The sequence below is a fragment of the Periophthalmus magnuspinnatus genome, chromosome 21 (genome assembly GCF_009829125.3).
Source record: "Periophthalmus magnuspinnatus isolate fPerMag1 chromosome 21, fPerMag1.2.pri, whole genome shotgun sequence".
NCBI lineage: Eukaryota > Metazoa > Chordata > Actinopteri > Gobiiformes > Gobiidae > Periophthalmus > Periophthalmus magnuspinnatus.
Window position 1 is genome coordinate 14,008,703 of NC_047146.1, and position 21,533 is coordinate 14,030,235.

At 40.2% G+C, this 21,533-nt stretch overlaps 1 protein-coding gene across 1 annotated transcript in view; it reads right to left on the reverse strand.

Moving 5' to 3' along the window:
• Positions 1–3,651: 3,651 nt before the first annotated feature.
• Positions 3,652–21,533, reverse strand: part of fign (fidgetin) — a 34,292-nt gene continuing 16,410 nt past the window's right edge. The window contains exon 2 of the mRNA XM_033987335.2: positions 3,652–5,777. Coding sequence (XP_033843226.1) covers positions 3,652–5,777 — 2,126 coding nt within the window. The remainder of the gene's footprint in view (positions 5,778–21,533) is intronic.

Sequence of the window (21,533 nt, forward strand, 5' to 3'; positions counted from 1 at the left end):
GAGGACTCGCTGTAGTTTTGGACCTCGTGCGCTTTATTCCATGGTAAGCGATTCATGAGGAAAAAACGCACTTTCCAGATTTTAAAATAGGTTTAAAATTTTTCACATGTGCCATCTGCTGGTGAAAAAAACAAAAAAACAACACATTTTAATTGTAAAAGCATACGGCATCGCAAGTTAACAGCGTAACTTTTCTGCTCAAGTCGAGGGCATGTTTCCTTTGTCTTAAAACTTTCACAGTATGGCATTAAACTATCTATCTCCATGGAGAAAAGCAAGTGGCGCCCACAGGTCACGTTACAGGTCAGATTTGTGGGCAGGCAACTCTGCTCACAGTCAGAATGCATGTATTTTTGAGCAATAAAAACACCTATGATGAAATACAGTTAGAAATCTATTGTGTGGAACATTTCAGAAAAGCAATGCGATCCCTGTGGAAACAAGCAGGTGGCGGAACCTTCACCAAAAAGGTTACATAGTGCGTCTTTAGAATGGGGAAAAAGAAAATGCACATTTACCCATTTATCCCATCGATACAAAGCTCCATTGTGTGTGTTGTCTGAAGTGAGTGTAAATACTGTTGTGCTTAGCAACAAACTAAACCCAAAGTTCCAGGCCTTTACTGAAAAAAGGACACAGACTATTTCCAGGCTGTATTATGAATAACTTGACATGTAACCTCTCCTTGAAAAAAAACATTTATGGAGTGAATAGTTGTAGAATTAAATGTGTCCAGATACTGCGCTTTCTACAGGAACTTAGTGTGAATAAAAGAACACATTTACAGTTGACCGGACTTACGACTGTATTTCCATGTGAAAATTAGACTCTTCATTTGGGTCATTGTTATTTTTCCCATTTTCACATAATAACAGTTTGACATTTTACAAGACAATTGCACAAGAAAAAGAAAAGATTTAACAAAAGTGTTCTTATGTCCACTGTAGTACTTTTAATTTGCGTTCACAAGGTCAGTGGTGTGCTTTAGAGCCTTGAGCACATTAACATTCCCCGACCTCTTCACTTTGGATTTCAATCAAAAAGTGCAAAATATTCTCCAAATACTTCTGATTTTTGAACTTCCACTAATTTACAGTTTCTAAAGACTTGTGCAACCGCTGAACAGTTCGAATGTGGCGTGCGTGAACTTTGAAAACGCTCTGGATCAAGCTTCATTAAAACGTGATTTGGGAGATGAAAAAATATTTTAAAAATTCATTTTGGACACAGAATAGATACAAGAGGTCAGCAAAAAACAAATTATAGTGCACAAATTGGAGGGAAAGACTTTTGGAGTAGTTGTGGTTTTGGTGCTGCTACATTGTTTCTTTACAGTTTTTTTATGTTCTGGGTTGGCAAAGGATTTGACAGTAAACAAAGTGTAGTTTTGCTAAGACTGCGAATGACAACTTTAAAGGGCCTATATTACACTATTTTCTTCTCTTAAACACTCTGTTCCACCTTGTGATGTCATGTGGTGATACTTGAAGAGCTCCGTTGTGTTTATAAACTCCAAACAAAAACATGTATGTTTTTTGATGAGGTAACAACATTCTAACATGGCTTAAAGCTCACGAGAATATATTTTGTGTAATATAGGACCTTTCTTTGTATGAATTAATCTATTATGTTACAAACAAAACCAAAATCACACTTTGGCACTATCTGCTAAAGATTTGATGGAGTAGTTAAAATGCAAAATAAAAAATTTATAGGCCACAACAATGTGACAAAGGGCTGTTGTAACTTGTAAAATACCATTTGAAAATGAGATCATTTTCATTTTAAAGTAACACAGCACAGATTTAGTTTCTGATTAGTTGGTAGCAATAAACCTCCGCACTAGTGGATGTAATCCCTCATTCATCCAGGAGTAGTCCGTGGTATACAAGGTTTCAAAGTCATCTGGAAAGTAGGTTTTTAGTAATCTGGCTCAGGCCAGATTGATATGTGTAACACTGTGAATTTAGTTCTGCACATCAATCTGGGATGGCTCTCGCTGAAAGTGGTCAGAAAACGTGTAACATCATCACAATTATTTGAAGTCGATTGGCTGCAAACGTCACAACAGTCCAAAAAATCAAACTTTTCTTGCATCCAGTTGAGAGAGAAGCACAGACATCTTCCCAGTCCACTTCTGTCGGCATCGCTATGTTTGCTTTGGTTCGTCTTAACCTTACAGCGGGAGTCTCTCAAGATGGATTCTTGTGAGTTTGTGAACTCACAAATAATCCATCTTGCTGTGCAGGGTTAGGATTTGAAATTGAAAATGATTTCTGGATGGCAGTCAAAACATCATGATTTAATTTACCTTTGAAACCTCGGAAACCTTTTCTACTAAGCTTCTACACTAACAATGTTTTATCTAAGCTGCGTTGAAGCAAATATTGGGTCTGCCGACCTAAAACTCACCCGTGTTTTGAGGTTGTAAACTCGGTGTTAACTGGATAGTTTTTAGCAACCAACCCATTACCCTTGGAGTCTGTGCTGTTACGTTCCAGTCCAACTCACACAGGTCAGTCACTGCAATGTTGCCTTCAAGTGCAGGGCGTAGAGTACAAATTTCCACAGCTGTAAGTCCAGTATCCTCATAAACTTACCCAGAGAGGGGCTAACATTTGGTTTTGAGTCAATTTGTCCTTTGGAGATAATGCACCTATGCAGGAGGAGAGCTGTGTAATCCTGTGCTTTCATTAGTGATAAAACAGAGCACAGAGGAAGGACATCGCTTCCAGCTACTTCTGCCTCCACCCCAGATCTTTGTCTCCACCTTTGGCCAGCCTGAACACTGCAGTCTGCCTACTAAAGTAAACTATACCATGGATATAATGGTTTTGTGGAAAATTACAATACACGACAGCCTTCGGGATACAATTTGAGATATGGGTTTGTTGGTTTAAAAGGCAAATCTCTCATCTGTAATCCAAATGTTCTCATATGTTTCTATTTCATTTCACAGTGAACTACTGAGAAATTACTGTACAGACACCACACTTTGAGACTCTTTTCTTTGATAGGACTAAGTGGGACTGTACATACTGTTACTTGAGTTTTGATGTAAGGAGAAAACAGCAATAATGAGATATAGGAGATATTCTGATGTCACATTTGTCATAATTTTTTGTTTTATTTTTGAGTCTGTGTTGTGTAAAGTCCTGGCAGAGACTGTGATTGTAGTGTGTAGTCACTGGTGTCACACACACAAACACACAACTTCCTCATAATGACATTCTAATCAACCAATAATGGTGACTTTAACACAAGCAAACACAAATGTGGACAGTAGCACTAAACAGACTGTTGAACAAGGATCCAATGAGTGAAACCACTTTTTAAAGTATTTTAAAGCTTTGCATTATAAAATATCACAAATCAGCACCACCGTAGGCACTTGTTCGCCTCTAAATCTCAAAATCTGCAGAATTATATATATGTTTTTATTTATATTAGTATGTACAAAACAGGTACGTCATTAATGAGTCATTGTAGTGGTATGGCCTCAGCCATATAAAGCATTTCATATTTACCAACATGAGAGTTTAATACTGTTCTTTACTAAAGCCAAAGACAACATTCACTTTGCTGTACTGTCCATGTGACCAGTGTCTGTATTTGTGCACAGGTTTACATCACATACGGTTTTAGTGTTTTTCATTGACTACAACCAAACATTTTGTTCCACTCCGTGTACATGTCCAATTCTTTTTGTGATATGTTGGGTTGAAATTTGCAAAAGACATTTTCAAAGTCCTGGTAGGCCACAGGTCTCATTTGGCTGGGGTGCATGTTGGACAGTTCAGAGGGGGGGATGCCGTGGAGAGGAGCAACTACAGCTTCGTGACAGAGCTGGGCTACATCCAGCCCAGAGAAGCCCTCAGTCCTCTGCACCAGCAGAGCCTGCTCCTTTTCACTCAGGCAGTAGTTGTGCTGACCTAGCAGAGTGCTGATCATCTGGTGTCTGGCCGCTCCGTCAGGCAGAGGCACCAGCAGTCTCTTAGTGAAGTATCGACGAAGGGCTTCAGGGATGTCCTCAGGTTTACTGGAGGAGCACACCACCAGCACATGGTCCTGTGCAGAGCTCAACACAAGGTCTAACTGCAGAAGCAGCTCACTCTTCAGACTCTTTACCGGACTGTCCTCACTGAGCTGAGCCGATAGCAGCAGCTCAATGTCACTGATGAAGAGCACAGCCGGCTGTCGACACCGTGCCATCAGGAAGGAGGCCTGCAGGATCTTCTCCCCTTCACTTAACCACTTAGTGACCAGAACTGAGCCGCTCAGGCGCAGAAAAACTGCTCCCAGCTGGCTGGCCATGCAGCGGGCCAGAAGAGTCCTCCCTGTGCCCCGAGGTCCAAAGAGGAGGAGGCTGCGAGGTAATGTGGACAGTCCACTGAACATGTCCGGCCTTAGCAGTGGCCATAGGATCTCTTCTTTGATGGTGGCTTTGACCATCTCCAGACCTGCAATGTCACTCCAGTCCACCGGGGGCCCTGGCTGCAGCACCTCTGTGCTGACCAGCTCCACAAGGCTGGCGTCACTGTTCTTGAGCTGCTCCTCTGCAGCGTGGATGGAGGAGCCAGAGCCCAGCTCAGAGCTGTAAGCCTCAGGTCTGTGGTCAGGGCCGGAGCCCTTAGTGCATCCATAAGAGGGAGGAGTCAGCGCTCTGCCCGGAGCTCCACTGAACTTCCTCTGAGCGTCAGAGGGCTGTTTGCTTGTCTTAAAGCCCTCTGTGCTCCTGTCAAAGGCGTTAACTCGAGTCGAGTCGGGCACGCTGCTGTCTGGGGCCCTGTACATGGGGCTGTGTGCAGAGCGCTGCTGGCTGTAGTTGAAGTGAGCGTAGCTGGAGTCCACATCTCCATGTGCGCTCATGTAGAAAGCCTTTCGCTTTAATGAGCCTGATGTGCTGCCGTTCAGAGGAGTGGGGGTGAGGGGGGTGTGGCTGTGAGAGGGGTAGGTGTAGCCGGGCAGGGTGGAAGGAGGGATGGGTGTGGGGGCTGCTAAACCGGACGGCAGATAAGCAGAAGGAGGGGGGGCACCCCCAGGGCTGTACCCAGGACCCACTGCACTCTGGGAGGAATAGCCTGTTGAAGGATAATTGTAGTTGGGCAGGTTTGGAGAGCCAGCGTTGTAACTGGGGACTAAAGAGGGGGGAGGAGGCTGGAGCAGTCCGGAGCTGTGCAGAGGAGAGGGGTGTGGGGAGGGCAGTGCAGGGGTATTCTGCCCACTGTAAGAGTGCAGATAGGGGGCGCTGTAGCTGGAGCTGTACTCCTGAGGGCCCAGGCCTGAGTGCAGGGTTGTGGCCGTGTGGCTCCCACAGTTACTGCTGGAGTAGCAGGGTTCCGACAGGCTGCTGGCCACCCCGGGGGAGCTACCCATACTCGCAGAGGCTTCAGAGGGGGGCAGGGCAGCTGTCATGCCTGCTTTGCTCGCAGATATAACATCTGGAGCACAGTTCATTGGGTAAATCCCCTCCTGCCAGGACTCATTGTCGGCCTTGCGTCCATTCATGAGTCCAGTGGAGCTCTCGGAGTAGGAGCACAGCAGGGCCCTGTCTCCGGGCCCCTCCAGGATGCCTGAGTACTTCTCGGCGTACTTCTTGAGGAGGTTGGAGGCGGTCAGAGCGGAGATGTCGTCATTGGCCCAAGCATACTGATACGTCCTCTGGAGGTGTCCGCGGTACGACTCCACTTTGTGCGCTGGAGAGCGCGTGGTGGACGAGATGTCAAAGTGCTGCTCTGCCCACTGGGTGTGCTCTGGGGTCCACTGCATCTTCACACCTGTGACACAGAGGGACACTCATATTAGCTAAAGTCTGATTAAAGTATAATTACACGTGGAATTAGCATTAAAAAACACAAGTTGTTCATACTGGATTGGTGGTGATACTGAAGTTATTAATTGACACTAAACTATACCAGCTTTGTAAAACCATTTCACAAAACACACAGCTATCTGTAAAAATGTCAAATGTCTGAGGAAAACCTTCACTTATTGTCAATCAGTATCACATTTGCTTGGACAAAGCATAGGTATTTACAAAATACTTACAAAAATACTTTTAAATACAAATAATACAGCTCTAGCATTTTTTATTAAGATCAAGATTCAGTCATTTCTAAATGAACTGCCCGGGTCATTTCATTTTTGGAGGAAGGTATTTCACAATTTTTTGGTCAAATGACAATAATTAAACAACAGTTATGTTCAGATGAGCCATTTGTATTTGTTTTAATAATACAAAATAAAAATCTAACTGAATTTTGGGACTGCTCAGTATTGCCTGTGCTTCTTTGGGGTATCTGGAAATTGTCCATGTACAGTAATAAATATCCAGCTTCCTCTTGTCTCCACAATGTTGCTGTCCATAAATGCTGAGACGTGAACAGTAACATGCACCACAGCAAACGTCTGTCTAACTCAGGCTTCTTCTTTACAGTGAGCAGTGAAAGCTACACCTGGTTAGGCTGTAATTCTGCAGTGCTGAGCGAGTGACACAGGCAAGACGGGTCACTCTATAATCCTCTCTCTCTCTACCATCTATCTATCTCTTTTTCTCTCCCTTTTCCCTCTCTCTCTCTCCCCGTTTATCCCTTTCTGTCTCCTCCTGTCCTTTTCTTCCTTTCTCTTCCTCTCTCCTTTCGCTTCTCACACTCAATCCTCCCCTCGCTTTCTATCCCTCTCACTCTTTCTCTCTCTCCTCCTCTCTCTCCCTCCATCCCTCACGCTCTCTCTTTCTCCCTCCCTCCCTCTCCTTCCCCCCTCCCTCCCTCTCTCTCCCTCGCTCTGTCACACGGAGAGTAGGAGACAGAGCCAAAGCAATTTTCCTGGCAGTGCTCCGGTGCCTTCATCACACCAAAGTCTGAGCCCAGCATGAATTACATCCTGCACAGTCCACCGCCGCTGCAGAAAGAGAGGGAAAGAGAGAGAGGGAGGGGAGGGAGAGAAAGGGAAAGAGAGGGAAGGACAGAGAGAAGGTAGAGAAAGAGAGGGAGGGAGAAAGAGAGAGGAGGGAGAAAGGTAGGGGAGAACATGGGACAGGGAGAAAGAGAGAGAGAAAAAGGTTAGACAGAGTGAAAGAGGGGTTAGAGAAAGAGAGGGGGGAGAAAGAGAAATGAGGGAGAAAGGGAGGGGAGAACATGAGGGAGAGAAAGGGAAATAGAGGGAAGGACGGGGGAGGAGGGAAGAGAGAGAGAAAAAGGTTAGACAGAGTGAAAGAGGGGTTAGAGAAAGAGAGATGAGGGAGAAAGGGAGGGGAGAACATGAGGCAGAGAAAGGGAAAGAGAGGGAACTACGGAGAGGTGGGTAAAGAAAGAAAGGCGGGAGGGAGAAAGAGAGAGAGAAAAAGGTTAGAGAGAGAGTGAAAGGGAGTAAACCAAGCGGGTTAGAGAAAGAGAGAGGAGGAGAAAGGGAGGGGAGAACATGAGAAAGAGAAAGAGAGGGAAGGATGGAGAGGGGGTAGAGAAAGAAAGAGAGGTGGGAAGGAAAAGGGGGAAGAGAGAAAGGGGTAAAGCAACCAGTTTAGTGACAAAGAAGGGGCCAGAGAAAGAGAGAAAGGAGGGAGAGAGGGAGGGCAGAACATGAGGTAGAGAAAGAGAAGGAGGGAGAGGGGGTAGAGAAAGAGAGCGAGGGAGAAAAGAGAGAAAGGGGTAAAAGAAGGGGGGAGAGAAAGAGAGAGAGAGAGAGCAAGAAAAAGGGGGGAAGAGAAGAGGGAGAGGGAAAAGGAGAGAGAGGGACATACTGGTCTTTTAGCTGGTATAATGAGCAGGGATTAAAACAGATATGTGTAAACACAGTATTAAATGTTACATTGTTTGGTATAAATGTGTGGAGAATATGGGCCACATGAACAGGTCTGTACAAAGATTAACACTCAGGTTTAGACATGGAATATTTTTAAATCTGATTAAAAAGTAGGCCATGTGGATTACATTTATTAAAATATAACAGCAAAGTTAATGATTTATTTATAGGGAAATTTTGCATGAACTGATATGAAATAACATCCAAACATTCTTCCTCGTTAGACGTTGGCTGTTTCTAGGTGGTCTAAGTGCGATATATTGCGTAAGTAAATACAGACGATAAACGATAAAACTGAAACCAAACCATAAAGCACAATTATTCACAAAAAGTATTCTAAAAGTACAATATTGTTAACTAGTGTTGACCTGTATAAATGAATAGCAGAAAGCAGCACTTAAGTAATTCAACCGTCTATAGCTCAAGTCTTGCAGAAAAAATAACCAAAAATTTCCCAGAAGTACAAAGAAAAAGTACTCACGGTACATACTGACCCCCAAAAATTATTGTTCCATTTATATTATATTGAACAATGAGTCAATATAGTAAGTATTGTGACGGGGCTGTTTCCTTCGTTTGACCATGAGGTGAAATCAACAAGAGTATTTCTGTCATATCAAGGTTTTTTAATAACAATAATAATCCATGTTTGTATACTGAAATGACAAATCAAATAAATCAAGTGTGAAACAAAAATTCTGCAAAATTCAGGCCAATATAATATGAAATTCTCAGCCATATTAGTATCAATACAGTTTTATTTCTCATTCAAGGGAAGCATACATTTATCTTAAAGGTTCACTACGTAACTTTTCTGGTTTCTTTGGAGATGTCACTGCTTTTTTTGGAATTCTCCACAGTATGGCATTAATCGTATCTACCTCCAAGAGACAAGCAGGCGATTTAACCAAGTCAAGTCACGTATCAGAGCTGTGGAGAGGCGATGCTAGTCACTAGGCCTGTCACGATAACATATTTGGACGTCCGTTATATTGCTGAATTAAGATGATAAACGATAATACTGAAACCAAACTATGAAGTAGAATTATCCCCAAAAAAGTATTCTAAATGTACATTGTGTATATTGTAAAAAATAGAGCAGAGAATGTAGCACTTTTGTATAGAGAGTCATAGAAGTTCATAATTCAGCTCTCAAAAGGTCAAATCTAATTGTAGTATAATTTTCCTACTGGTACTGGTAAGAAAAAGTACCCAGGATAAATACTGACCCCCAAAAAGTACTGTCCCATCTATCATGTACTGAACGCTAAGAGTATAAGAGTATATATCGTGACAGACCACAGTAGTAATAGTAATTTAGCACTTGCAATTGAACAAATGTAAACTAGTGTGCCTTTTAATGAGAAATATATATGCATAAAAAATAATTGTACTAAACTAAAGGCCGTTCATGTATTCGGAGCGTTTCCCGCCCTCCTAACTTTCCCTGTTTTGTCCACTCCCTGCTCCTCTGCCCGGCGGCCATTGCTCTCCTCCTTTGTCTCTCTTCCAGCGGGTTAAGCCTCACAGACAGGCTTTAAGCAACAAACAGCTATTGTCCACGGGCCCATTACAAACCCGGCCCTCCTCACAAGCCCCGCACTCCCATCTGACTACCTCCCAGACGTTAGCGCGCCGCCACACACCACGCCGCCAGCTAATTAGCGGGATGATGCTGCACTAATTGTGTTAATTTACAAGGTTTTAGTCAAAGAGATCCATGCTATGGCTCACACGCTTGTCAAGCTTCCAAGCTAATGATTAAGAAAAAACAAACCGAAAGCCCAAGGCGAGACGCAAAGGAATATGGTCATCACACTGGGCTGGAGCAAAGAGGACGGGCAGCGTATAGGAAGCTATGGAGTTATATTAGAGAGGGGGGTTGTAATAACACAGCTACAACTGCCCATGTTTATTCGTTTGATAGTACCACAACATGAGTCGAACATGGTTAACTGTTTTTGGTCTATATCAAATGCAGGAAATCATGCATGCAAAATTAGAAACACATGTGGTTAGCTAAGTACACTCTCTACCCAAAAGTTCCAAAGTTCACCTTTAAGTCCAGGTTTTTGTGTAGTCTAGTTCTGGTTTAGTGTTGTTTAACTTTTTCTTTGTACTAGTGGGGAATTTGTGTTTTTTTTCTATACTACAATGAGATTTAAACTGTTGAGGTTTGAATTATGAACTTCTATGACTCATTATAGATACAAACTAGCAACGTAAGTGTTGCATTCTTTATTGCAGCTTTTTTTTTTTTTCTTTTTACAATTTTGTACATTTATAATACCTTTTAGGGATAATTCTGCTTTATGCTTTGGTTTCAGTATTATCGTTTATCGTCTATATTTACTTTACAGTCTTGACATTCACAACATGTAAACACCAAATTGGCTGAATTTCCTTGGATCCAAAAGTTTGCACGGTCCATATATTTGCTCATAAAGTTCCAACAATAAATCCAGCAAAGCTCATGACAATAAACTAGATTGTATCAGCAAAAAAGGCTAGAAACTAGGCCTGTCATGATATTGACTGTAACGACTTATTGTTCAATATATGATGGAAAGAATGATTTTTTTCTTCTTTTTCAGGCTCTATAAATATGCGTGTACCTTTTATTTGCACAAGCAGGGAGTTTTTACTTATTTTTTGATAGTGTTGAGCCATTTTGATAATATTAGAGCTGTAGCTGGTCAAATAATTAGCATCCGTGGTGCTTTACAAATGCCACAACTAATTACTAAAATGTTTAATTGTGCTGTTTATTAATCGATGGAAACATTTTTTACTTCAAAAAAGGTTTACAGGAGTGTCATTTTTCAGAGTTACTGTGTCAGTGGTATAAATTAGTTTGAATATTATCATTTATCGGGATGTTCTTCTCCAGCAATGTGTCGTGCTTCAAAACCTGCTATCATGACAGGTCTACAGAAACGGCAGCGATGAAAACAGAAAGTGGAACAGAGGTTGCTGTTCTTTCACTGAAAAACCTATAGGGGCACTCACTAGATCAAATAGTTTCAGTGTAGTTAGCTCCTCCCTTCACATAGATATAAGTCGGTGTCCAGCAGTAATCTGACCAGAACTGAAGAAGCGACGTGGTTGAGCAGCGAAACATCTTCACTCAATAAACTTTTGTCCAGTTGACAGAATTGAATTTTTCTTTTGTGATGGATCATACCTGGACGACTGAGGGATTACACGGACATCACCACATTTTACAAAAATCAGACGCGCTTTCAGGATCTCACAATCAAATACACTGTTTAGTCAACGTGTAGAACAGTACATTACATTAGAAACATGTTTTAATGGTGTTTTAATGTATTTATACAGGGGAACCCAATGAGAGCACTTAGTTTATCTTTTTCATAGGTTCCTTGTTCAAAATGTGTTCAAAAAGTGTATAAATCCATGCATATTTGAGTGATTGGTCTGCTTTTAGGCTTCAGGGTTCCTGTTTTCACCTAACCCTTATCTGCGCCCGAGACTCAGGGTCATAAATTTATTGAAAAATTATATTTCAGGGAAAAAAACCAAGGGACCATAACCAAACACAGCCTTTCTACTGTAGATTATCCTGATTGACAGTTTCCGTGCCGACCGCAGCACAAATCTCCTTGTACGTTAGCGCTAGACTCTGACAGTGTGAGAGCTGTGTGCACACAAGAGGAGCGGAGAATAGCTCTTGTACAAACCATTCACACACTTCTTTAACACTACGAGCACATTTTGTCAATAACAAAATTGCGGACGGCTTATATAGAGAGAGATTCTTTTATTAGCCCTAATCCGAGCCGAACAATGGGCCACTCTGGACAATCAAAGTACTACTGCGAAGAGTACTCGAGATTTGTGCTATCAGTTCAAATGAAAACCATCCAGGGAGATTATCTACAGGCAGAAGCGCGCAGGTTAGAGCTAAGTGCTTCACACAGCTATTCTTTGCTTTTGCACAGGCCTTGCACCTTCAATTATAATCAACACAGGATTTGAAAAACTTCCATACATGAATTGATTGATTGTAAATGCAGTAAGGACGATTCGAAGTAACACTGTAGACGCTAGACTCCATAGGAAGAAGATAAGCAAAGTCTGAAAACTAATAGTCAAAAAGCAAAAAAGATGTTATTGCATGGTCAGGAATGCTCCGTCATATGGTTTTAAACATATTTAAGTCAGTAGAGATAAGGCAAAGTTACAGGTCAGGTCTGTGGAGAGACTTTAAAGTGGAAATAAACACTTAAACTCCAAATAGAGCGGCTGAATTGGGCAATACCTGGCTGGAGGACTAAAGAAGAGAGCGTGAGAAGAGGAGGGGCGGGGTCTGGGGGTATGAAGAACAGTGTGATTGGTCTAACACGTTTTCACACTTTAAACCCCGCCCCTGCAGCCAGGTGTTTGTAATCAGAAACGCTTGAATGTAATCAGGGCAGTCTCGTGTGATGTCACCAACTACTTGAAATAGCAGAGGCCACTGGAGGCAGCACACACTGATTTGGGTATTTTTGACCAGAAAGTTGCACTAAAATACCCCCAAAAATGACTAGGGGCAGTAGATAATGCTATTAAAACACCTTATACACAGTTTTGTAGTGAAAAATAATTTGTTTTAGTGTTTAGTTCCACTTTTGCCCAGTAAAAAACGTAATGATTTAAATGTAAAAGTACCTTGAAGCAGGGTTGGCGATAGTAACTTTTTATCTTAGTACATCACCTGCTCATTCCCTATTGATACTCAATACCTTTCTTTCTGATACCACAATTATAACAGTCTTTAGACAATACGATGTGACTTTCAACCTTAAATATTAGTACTTATTTTTATATTTCCATAATCCCTTGGTTGTCCAGGTATGTTCCATAGTCGTCCATGTCTTATGTCTTATACTACAGTGTCTTATACTTGTTCTGATACAGCTCAAGATCATTCTAAAACTATTCAGAAAAGGTTCATTTCTGTCCTGTGAATATGACTTTTTTAGTAGCGATACCTGCTAAAATGAGTATCTAGTTTTAGTATCGGTTAATATCTGATTTTTGATACTTCTAAAAAAAAAATCAAATCAAGACAAAACATTACCATTTTTGCTTTAGTGGTGCAAACACAAATATAAACCAAATTTAGCGTAATATCTCATTATAAACCAACACTTTATCAGACTCACTATTACTCTGCACATTCACTGCACAGTACAGTAAAAACATTACCATCATCTTAAGATCATTTCATATCATATAATAGCTCCAATTAGAGACTAAAACATCTTGTATTGACTTGTCGGCGAGGGGGGATTGTGCTTTGCGATGTTTTCATTTCTGCTCCACTGCTCTTCATCCCCGAGCACAGACGATGACCTTTTTGGGGACTATTAATCTGGAAGCCCGGGTCCACTTTTAAGCAAACAAGAGTGGTTCTCCTCCACACCGGACCAGCCAATCTCCCACTGCCTAAATTGGACCGGCGCAACTACAATTCTGTATTCATTACAGCGAGGAGAATGAAGAGGAGGAGGAGGAAGAGGGGGAGGAGGACGGAGAGCGGTTTTCCAGTATTTGTGCATGAATGTGATTGAGAGTGTGTGAGACCCAGGGAGCGCAAGGCAAGGAGTGGTGCAAAATGTTGTGAGCTAAAATACAAGGGGGAAAGGAAATATAAAAAAAAAAAAAAACAAAACACTGGTTGGATAATGTGCATTTATTTTTAAAGTGATTGTTTGACTTGTTTTACAATTTAAAAAAGCATGCAATAGCAACAAAATAATTTCAGTGTATAATGTATTTGAAATGTACAGCGGAAAATTGAGGAAAAAATGTCAAAATTCATGAGAAAAAAATCTAATATGTGTATTTTTTTGCAAGTAATTACCACTTTTTATTGGCCTTATCCCACCACGCGCACTTTTACCATAAATGTAGCTCTTCCGGATTAGCGGGAATCCTATTCATTTCAAAATTTAAGAAAAGTTTTGCTGCTAAAATATGATATAAATCCGGTTGGTTTGTATAAATAGTTCTATGTTCGTGTGACCAACAAGTGAACAATACAACGATTCTCTGGGAGGCTTTAAAACAGCTCTGTAGTCCTTATAAAACTTATTTACTGTCAAGATGTGCAGCTCTGTGCAAATTAATACAACCCGAATGGCAATGGCGACGCCCACGGCAACTTCTGGAAAGATATTAATCTGAAAACTTGTTCGTGCTTGATTCTGGTTAAAGTGTTTAAGCGTTTAGTCCTACTTTAAATGTTTAGAGACCAGTCTAGATTATTTAAACCATGCTGGGTAATCTAATAAATCTACTTTAGCTGTAGTTAAACTTGACTGTATTTGTGATTATGCAATTTTTTATTTGTATTTTGAGATTTTAAACATGTTATACTTGTTTCCCTTCTCATTTACCCTCTCGAAGTTGTATTTGGAGTGATTCATGCATGTTTGAGCAATCTTTAATCGCCCAGTCCCCGTTTTCACCGCCATCGGGACACACCCACTGCTATTTAATTTGAATAAAAGTTAGTTAATCTGTGATACATGTAGGATTCAACAGCATTGTGTGGTCATTTTGGTGCAAATGAAAAAAAAGCTGCTCGCTAGTGTGATCTGCAGCTATTCATACAAAGGACCGACAGCTACAAGACTCTTTACTGTGCTGACGTTTACCTTTTCTAATGCGGAAGTCGGTGAACTTTCTTTTATTAAGTCGTTTTAGATGAATGTAGCGTTTTAAAATGTGCACATTATAACTCTACAGCAAACACAAGCATAATATGTCTTCTTTAAACAGAATTGTAGCACATTTAGCATTTACAGTCCTAATGAAGCTGCAGTAGTTGACTTGCTAGCGCAGAGTAGCCCCATCTGAGCCAGACAGATGACAAGACAAGTATTTCTAATTACGGATCATTACTGTGAATTTTCAGAGTAAACATCATTATAGCAGCTTTAGCTTTTATTCCACGCACCGCCACTTTCAAATATTGCCCACAGATTGTAGTTTATAAATAAAAATGACAGGAAAAAAGGCACCTGATTTGTCTCATATTAATGTTCATATCTTAATTTACAGACAAAATTGTAAAATAAAACACCAGTATAACGTAGAATGGGCTAATACAAAGATTTTAAGAACAAAATGATGAGCCTGATAGCAGCAGTTATGGAGAGACTGGCTCCAATTCACTTTCTATTGAAAAACAGTTGAGTCGATGCAGCCCGACACGTGCCATGCTCACTTCTGAGGTTAGCTATGTCCATTTATATACAGTCTATGGATGTAAGCTATTGTTTTAAGTTGTAATGCTGCTTTTACAGAATAAAAAAAAAAAAAAAAAAAAAACTTGTTACACCTTGTGATGTCATTAAGTGGTAGTGCTCCTCTGTTTTTAAAGTCCATACACTTGCAGTTGTCATTCGGATCATGTTAGCACTGAAATTGCTAATGGTATGATTCGCCTCAATTTGAGCTATAGAAGGTTTGTTTTTTGGGGTTTTTTTGGGGGGGTTTTGTTTTTTTGTGGTTTCATGTGTGAGCTGTGGGTCAGTTCTTCATCTGCTAGTGTGCATGGTGCTATATATGTTTAAAAATCAAAACTGAATGCCTTATACTTGTTTTCAAGCATATGCAATTTAATTTTTCAAAATTTTGTCAATTTGTTTTGCCATATAAACCTTGAAAAACATATTTGGCCACATTGATTATTTTTTTAGATTCTTAAAACACTTGCAACATTGGTCAATAGTCCAACAATAATGTAAAACAGAAAAGTGGCATCAAAATGCTGCATCTAAGCCAACACCAATTTCCATCTCAACATTTAACACAACCACTAGTATCCTTCTGTAAATGGTCGCATTTTTATACAGCACTTTTCCACCTTCAAGGCACTTTTACATCAAGGAACCACTCACCCTTTCACACACACATTCATACACCAGTGTACACAGACACTAGGGCAGCAACAGCATTCATCTGTGGAAGCTGGAATCGCACTGGCAACCTGTTTGTCAATGGATCTGACCGCTCAATGATGTTAACGCCGAGAGTCAAACCTCCAACCTTTGAATCAGTGGACAAACACTCTACTAGCTGAGCTACTGTCGCCCATATATCCTTCTGTATTACAACATCAATTACACAACAAGAAAGGACCGCCACATTCATCTGCACAAGTGTTTTGCTGCCTTTCAAAGCAGTTCTGTTTTCTCCAAAAGCCAAAATCATTTGAATATTCCTCTGATCTGTAATGAGCAGATGTTATAATGTCCCACTCTGAATACACGGCTTTAACTGCACAAATGGCCCTATTGATGTAAATGATGGCTTTAAACTGTCTTTGAAAAGCCCGGGTGATATATATACACTCCAGCAATTAGACAGTGCCCAGATATGTTTAGCACAGGGAGACAGCATTGAAGAATTAAATAGGAGTTCATTACATTTGCAGACGCTGCTAACTGGTCTGATCCATATTTAAGAGACCTCGAGCTACATCAAACTGTGAAAAGGGAAGCTGATTCTGTCAGTGAAAATACACTTCAATGTGGACCCTCGAGCAATATTAGCTGTGCAAAATGTAATAATGATAAAACTGCCTCAAAAACTGTGTGTTTGACAAGTTTAATGCCATATTGTGGAACATTGCGTGAAAAGGAGCAACATCTCTATGGAGATGGAGGTGGTGGACCAACATTTAATCTTTAAAGGAACTCTGTGTAATATTTAGATTTTAAATTTCATAAATCTGACCTATTTATGTCCCCAGACACGAGGTGGACATGTACAAATCAAAATGGCCTTTACTGATAACAGTTGTCATGATGATGTATTCTTGATTATATACTTATCATTTATGTATGCTATAATTTGGTGTTCTAATTCTCAAGATTATTATCCAATGAGAAAGCAGAATGAGCCTCATGTGAGTCTCTCATTTGAGCTGCCAGATTCAACGCTCAAATCCAGTTGGTTTTAACCTAAAAAGATCTCTAATGTAAATTGTCACTCCCTAAACCCCAGCACCTGCAGCCCCTCACCAGCTCTGCAGCTCAGGGAGTGAATTCTGGAGGTTGTGACCTTCCACATGAGGCCTGACCTGTCCATATACAGAGAAAAACGTGCATGTGTTTTCTATGCAGGTTTAGGCTACACTGCTCTCCATCTCACATTTATTACAGTATCACATACTTAAACAGACAACACTGTTACACTTGTCCACATTCAATCTCAAATGTGTTCAAATATGTATTTGCAAGTGGAAATTGTATAGCTGTAAAGATGGTCTTCATAATGCACATTAAACAAGGAACACAGCGATCTATTCAATCTATTTTTCCCTGAACTCCAGACAGCCTTGAGCCTCACGAAGCTCTGTGTTGCATATTAAATGTTTTAGTTTCATGGTGGAAGGAAGATGTTTTATCATAGAACACCGCACAGAGCCTGCAGTACCACTGCCTGGCAGTGTCTGGACTTGGTTCCTCTGGGATCACTTTCACACTTGAACAGAGGAGGGGCTGGAGTGACCTGCACATAAGAGCCCATTGACCAACAGCTCCTACAGTCCAGTGTCCCCCCCAATGTCCTGCTACCCACAGCAAGACCTGCTGTAGTTTAAACAGGAACAGTTTGGGTTTCTTTTACATTATGCAGCCTACTACAATAATCTAAACAATGTGTGAAAAACAAGATGGTACTCGACATTATGCAATTCTGCAATTGGACCTTTTATTTTTGGTATTTCCAATACAAACACTAGCACAGTACACTAGAACATGTATGAAAAATTTCTATGAAGCTGAATACATGTCAAAAAAGAGTTATTTTGAGAGACATATTCAGCACTAACATCATCAGGACCGGTCTGTGAAGACTGGTTCAAAATGTACCTGTACAGAAAGTATAGACCAAATATAATGTATAGACTCTGAACACGAGTTAATCTGTTGTATTTTTGATGAAAACTTTTTTGTTATAGTTATATATTTGATTAATTGCACAGCTCTGGATACAAGGTTTAAATAGCATATAGCATATTTATTATAGTTTTATATCAGCCATGTGGCAGTTTGAGGGAAAAAAATGTTGAAAATAAATGTCCAAAACTGAATGTCTCTACCTTTCAATACAATTTAACAAGGAAAGCATTTTCATTTTTCTGACATGTTGAAAACTTAATTTAACAAAATAAATGTATTATTTATTTTTATAAGTCTCATCATAACTATTGCATAATTTAGTAAAACTATAAACTTCACCAAAAAAAAAGAAAAGAAAAAAACAGGGAAGAGTTTTAGTAAAATCTGAAATATACATATTTAACAATATTTTAGTAAAATGAGTAGTGTAAGATCATATCAAATGCATTATCAAAATGAGTCTAACTTTCACTGCACCAAATCAAACCAACTGTACAAAAACACAGCTTTCCATTCTCAAGAAGTTCAAAAGTGAAAAGTTTTAACCCAGACACCGCAGCTCCTCTGTTGTTTCCTCCCCATCAAAGCCATTCTAATTGAAGCTACCTGCTCACCGAGAGGGAGCGCTTGGTCATCTCCGCAGTGGCAGCCCTGTACGCTATCCACCGGCCACTCCACAGGTCAGCGCGCTAACTCGGCCCGCGCACAAGGTGAAATGAGACCACTCCAGCACCGCGGGGTCATCGGCGAATCGAAATCTCTGCGCTGTACTGTAATAAAGTTACTGCTGTGAAGTGGGCCGCAACAATGGAACTTTTACAGGGAAAGGCCTATAGCACCAGATTGGTTCGCCCACTGGTAAACAGCAAGAGCACAATTGCAGTCTTCAGTCAGAACAGGCAAGCTGGTTCAGAAAGACTTTAACATGGATGATTTTTGTGTTACAATATTAAAAGATAAAAAAAAAAAACATATTCAAGATATTTACCAACGCATATTTATTGAGAACTTCTGTTGCACAGTTGATCAGATTATCAGGGGGTGGTACGTCACCAGCCCATACTGTTTTATTTCATACTGTGGAAAATTACAGCCAAAGGAACCACACAAGCAGAAGGACAAGAAAGACAAATAAGAGTCAGGTCTGTGGAGATGCAAGCCTGGTCAGTGTGAAGACGCACACTTTTTTGTGCAATAAACACAAGATATGAAGAAAAAAAAACATGCTTTTATTTTTTGGCTAAAATGTTACGTATTGTGGCTTTAATTAAGTAGTTCCTGAGCCTGAATCACTCTGTATAAACAGTTTGTCTTTCTTCATGCTTTATTAAGGCTGCAAATATAAACAGTGTGTGTTATCCCTTCATTCTGTGTGTGAGATTTGGGGAATCAAACATTATCTGCAAATTGCTTTGCCTGGATTGTTCCAGTAAGATGTTAAATATATCTTATTTCCATGGAGACAAGTTACAGATCAAATCAGTGGAGAGGCAACCCCGCTCGCTGTCAGAATGTAGGTTATTCGAGATTTGAGCAATAAAAGCACCTGTAATGAAATAGCAAGCACACATACTATACTGCAGAACCACCGTGAAGCTGGTGTGAAGCTCCCACAGTTTACTCAACCTCACGTGCCACTGTTTCAGTTTCAGAGCTGTCTCCCACCTCTACTGTACACCTCTAGTGTACACCTCTACTGCACACCTCTACTGTACACCTCTACTGTACACCTCTACTGCACACCTCTACTGTACACCTCTACTGTACACCTCTACTGTACACCATGATAAAGTAACATTTGTTTTGCCCCAGTTCAGATATAGAAAAAAAGATGTTCGGATCAAAAAGAGTCCACTGTGTGCTTTCTGCATCTAATTATATTATTTTTACTGTTAGCAAAGAGGTAAGGCTCATGCATGCTAGCTATTTACATTAGTGTTACTGCAAAGCTCTGCTCTGGCCTCTAAAGGTTCTGAAAAACACTTATAAACTCATTGTAGTGAATAATTAGAATGTGTTAGGTGAGTGAGGAATAACCCTGGACCAGTGCAAATCGTTTAAAATGAACTAGTTTTTTACGTTTTTAAGACGCTTAAAATCACGTAGTGCGCCTTTAACTGCTCACTAAATGTACCATAGCACATTTCCATAAGCTATTCCTCATCTCTTTTCTATTTAAACTCCTGATTGTTCCACATTGTGCTGCATTTGCATGTTCACGGCTCACCCAATTAAAAGCTAATTAATGAGACACAATTCTATTAGGAAACAAATCCCATTCATCAATAGGCACAAGCCCAGGTCAGTCAACGCTCAAGTGTACGCTGCTCTGTGGACAATAGCACTTTGGATAGGATACAGTCAATGGATCATGAACTCATCACGGAGCATGGATCGGATTTCCCAGCGGTACTTGAACGCATCTCAAGGACCGACAGCAAATTTGGTGGCTAACTTTGTGTGAACTTTAATGAGCGATGTCAGCATTTAAAGAAGTGAGGGGATGTAGCATTAAAAAATACAAGATAAAATTGAATTCAAATTATATATTTACCGCCATAAGTCACTGAAATTTCTGAGTTATATATTGTTGTATGGGTCAATATTACACAAAATTTACTCTGGATTTGTGTGACGGATGTTTAGTATTAGTCTGTCTACCTCCAAAACTCAAAATGCTCTGTTCCACCTTGTGATGTCATGAAAGGATAGTTTTCAAGTTTTGATCTTTAGTTCAATAGAGATGGGCAATTACAGGGTTGAAATAATCTGAATCACATGTGTCAAACTTGAGGCCCGCGGGCTAAATGTGGCCCTTCACATCATTTTATGAGGCCCTCGACACGGTAAATTAAAAGGTACGATGGTCTTAAAATGTCATTTTTTCAGGAGACACACAGTTACACAGCCATATTTTTTACATCTTTGCAAATGTGTATGTAATATTTGTAACCCGAAGAAGTAATAAATACGGAAACAGTTCATTAACTATTTTAAAAAAGTAGTTCTGTTTATTTTACATCTGATCCTTTGACGGCAGCCATTTTGATGATGTGGCCCTCGATGAAAATGTGTTTGACACCCCTGATCTAAATTATTCTAGTGAAGGTGTATAGAGTTTAAAAACACAGTCGAGCACTTCCTGTATCACCACATGACATCACAAGGTGGAACAGTGTTTTTCGTTTTAAGAGCGCAGTCTAAATTTCTAAAAAATTCTGTTCTAGTCCAGATTTAGTCCAGATATAGTCCCATTTTAATCCCGTATTCAGGATGATTTACATTCATAAAAATAGATCAAAATGCAAAATTTTGGAAAAAATAAAACAAAATCAAATCAAGGGTGAAAAAACACGTATTGCTTTTTGGTCACGTTGCAATACATTTTAAACTCTGCTCAATTAAACAGAGCAAAAGTATGTTTTTGAATTATTTACATTTTGTTCAGGAAACTTCAACCACTATGTTCTACAAATACAAAACCTCTGAAACAACAAGACACATTTTCATCATATCAAAAGTGCATTTCTTATATTTAGTATTGCGGCTCATATTAAATAGAATCCTACAAGCTGAAAATCTCCCCTGCAGTCGCCCCATAGAAGCAGCTGTGTGCCAAACCTGGGATCTGCTCACATGATTCTGATTCACACCGCTCCAAAACAACCTCTGGCTACTTGTGCGTTTGAGTAAGCCAGACTCCATTATTCTGTATACTTGGCGCACGATCCACAGCTATTCAAATCCAGTTAAGATGATTTCGAGATATCTGTCAAATAATATGAGCAGTCTATTTTGTTTAATGGCATA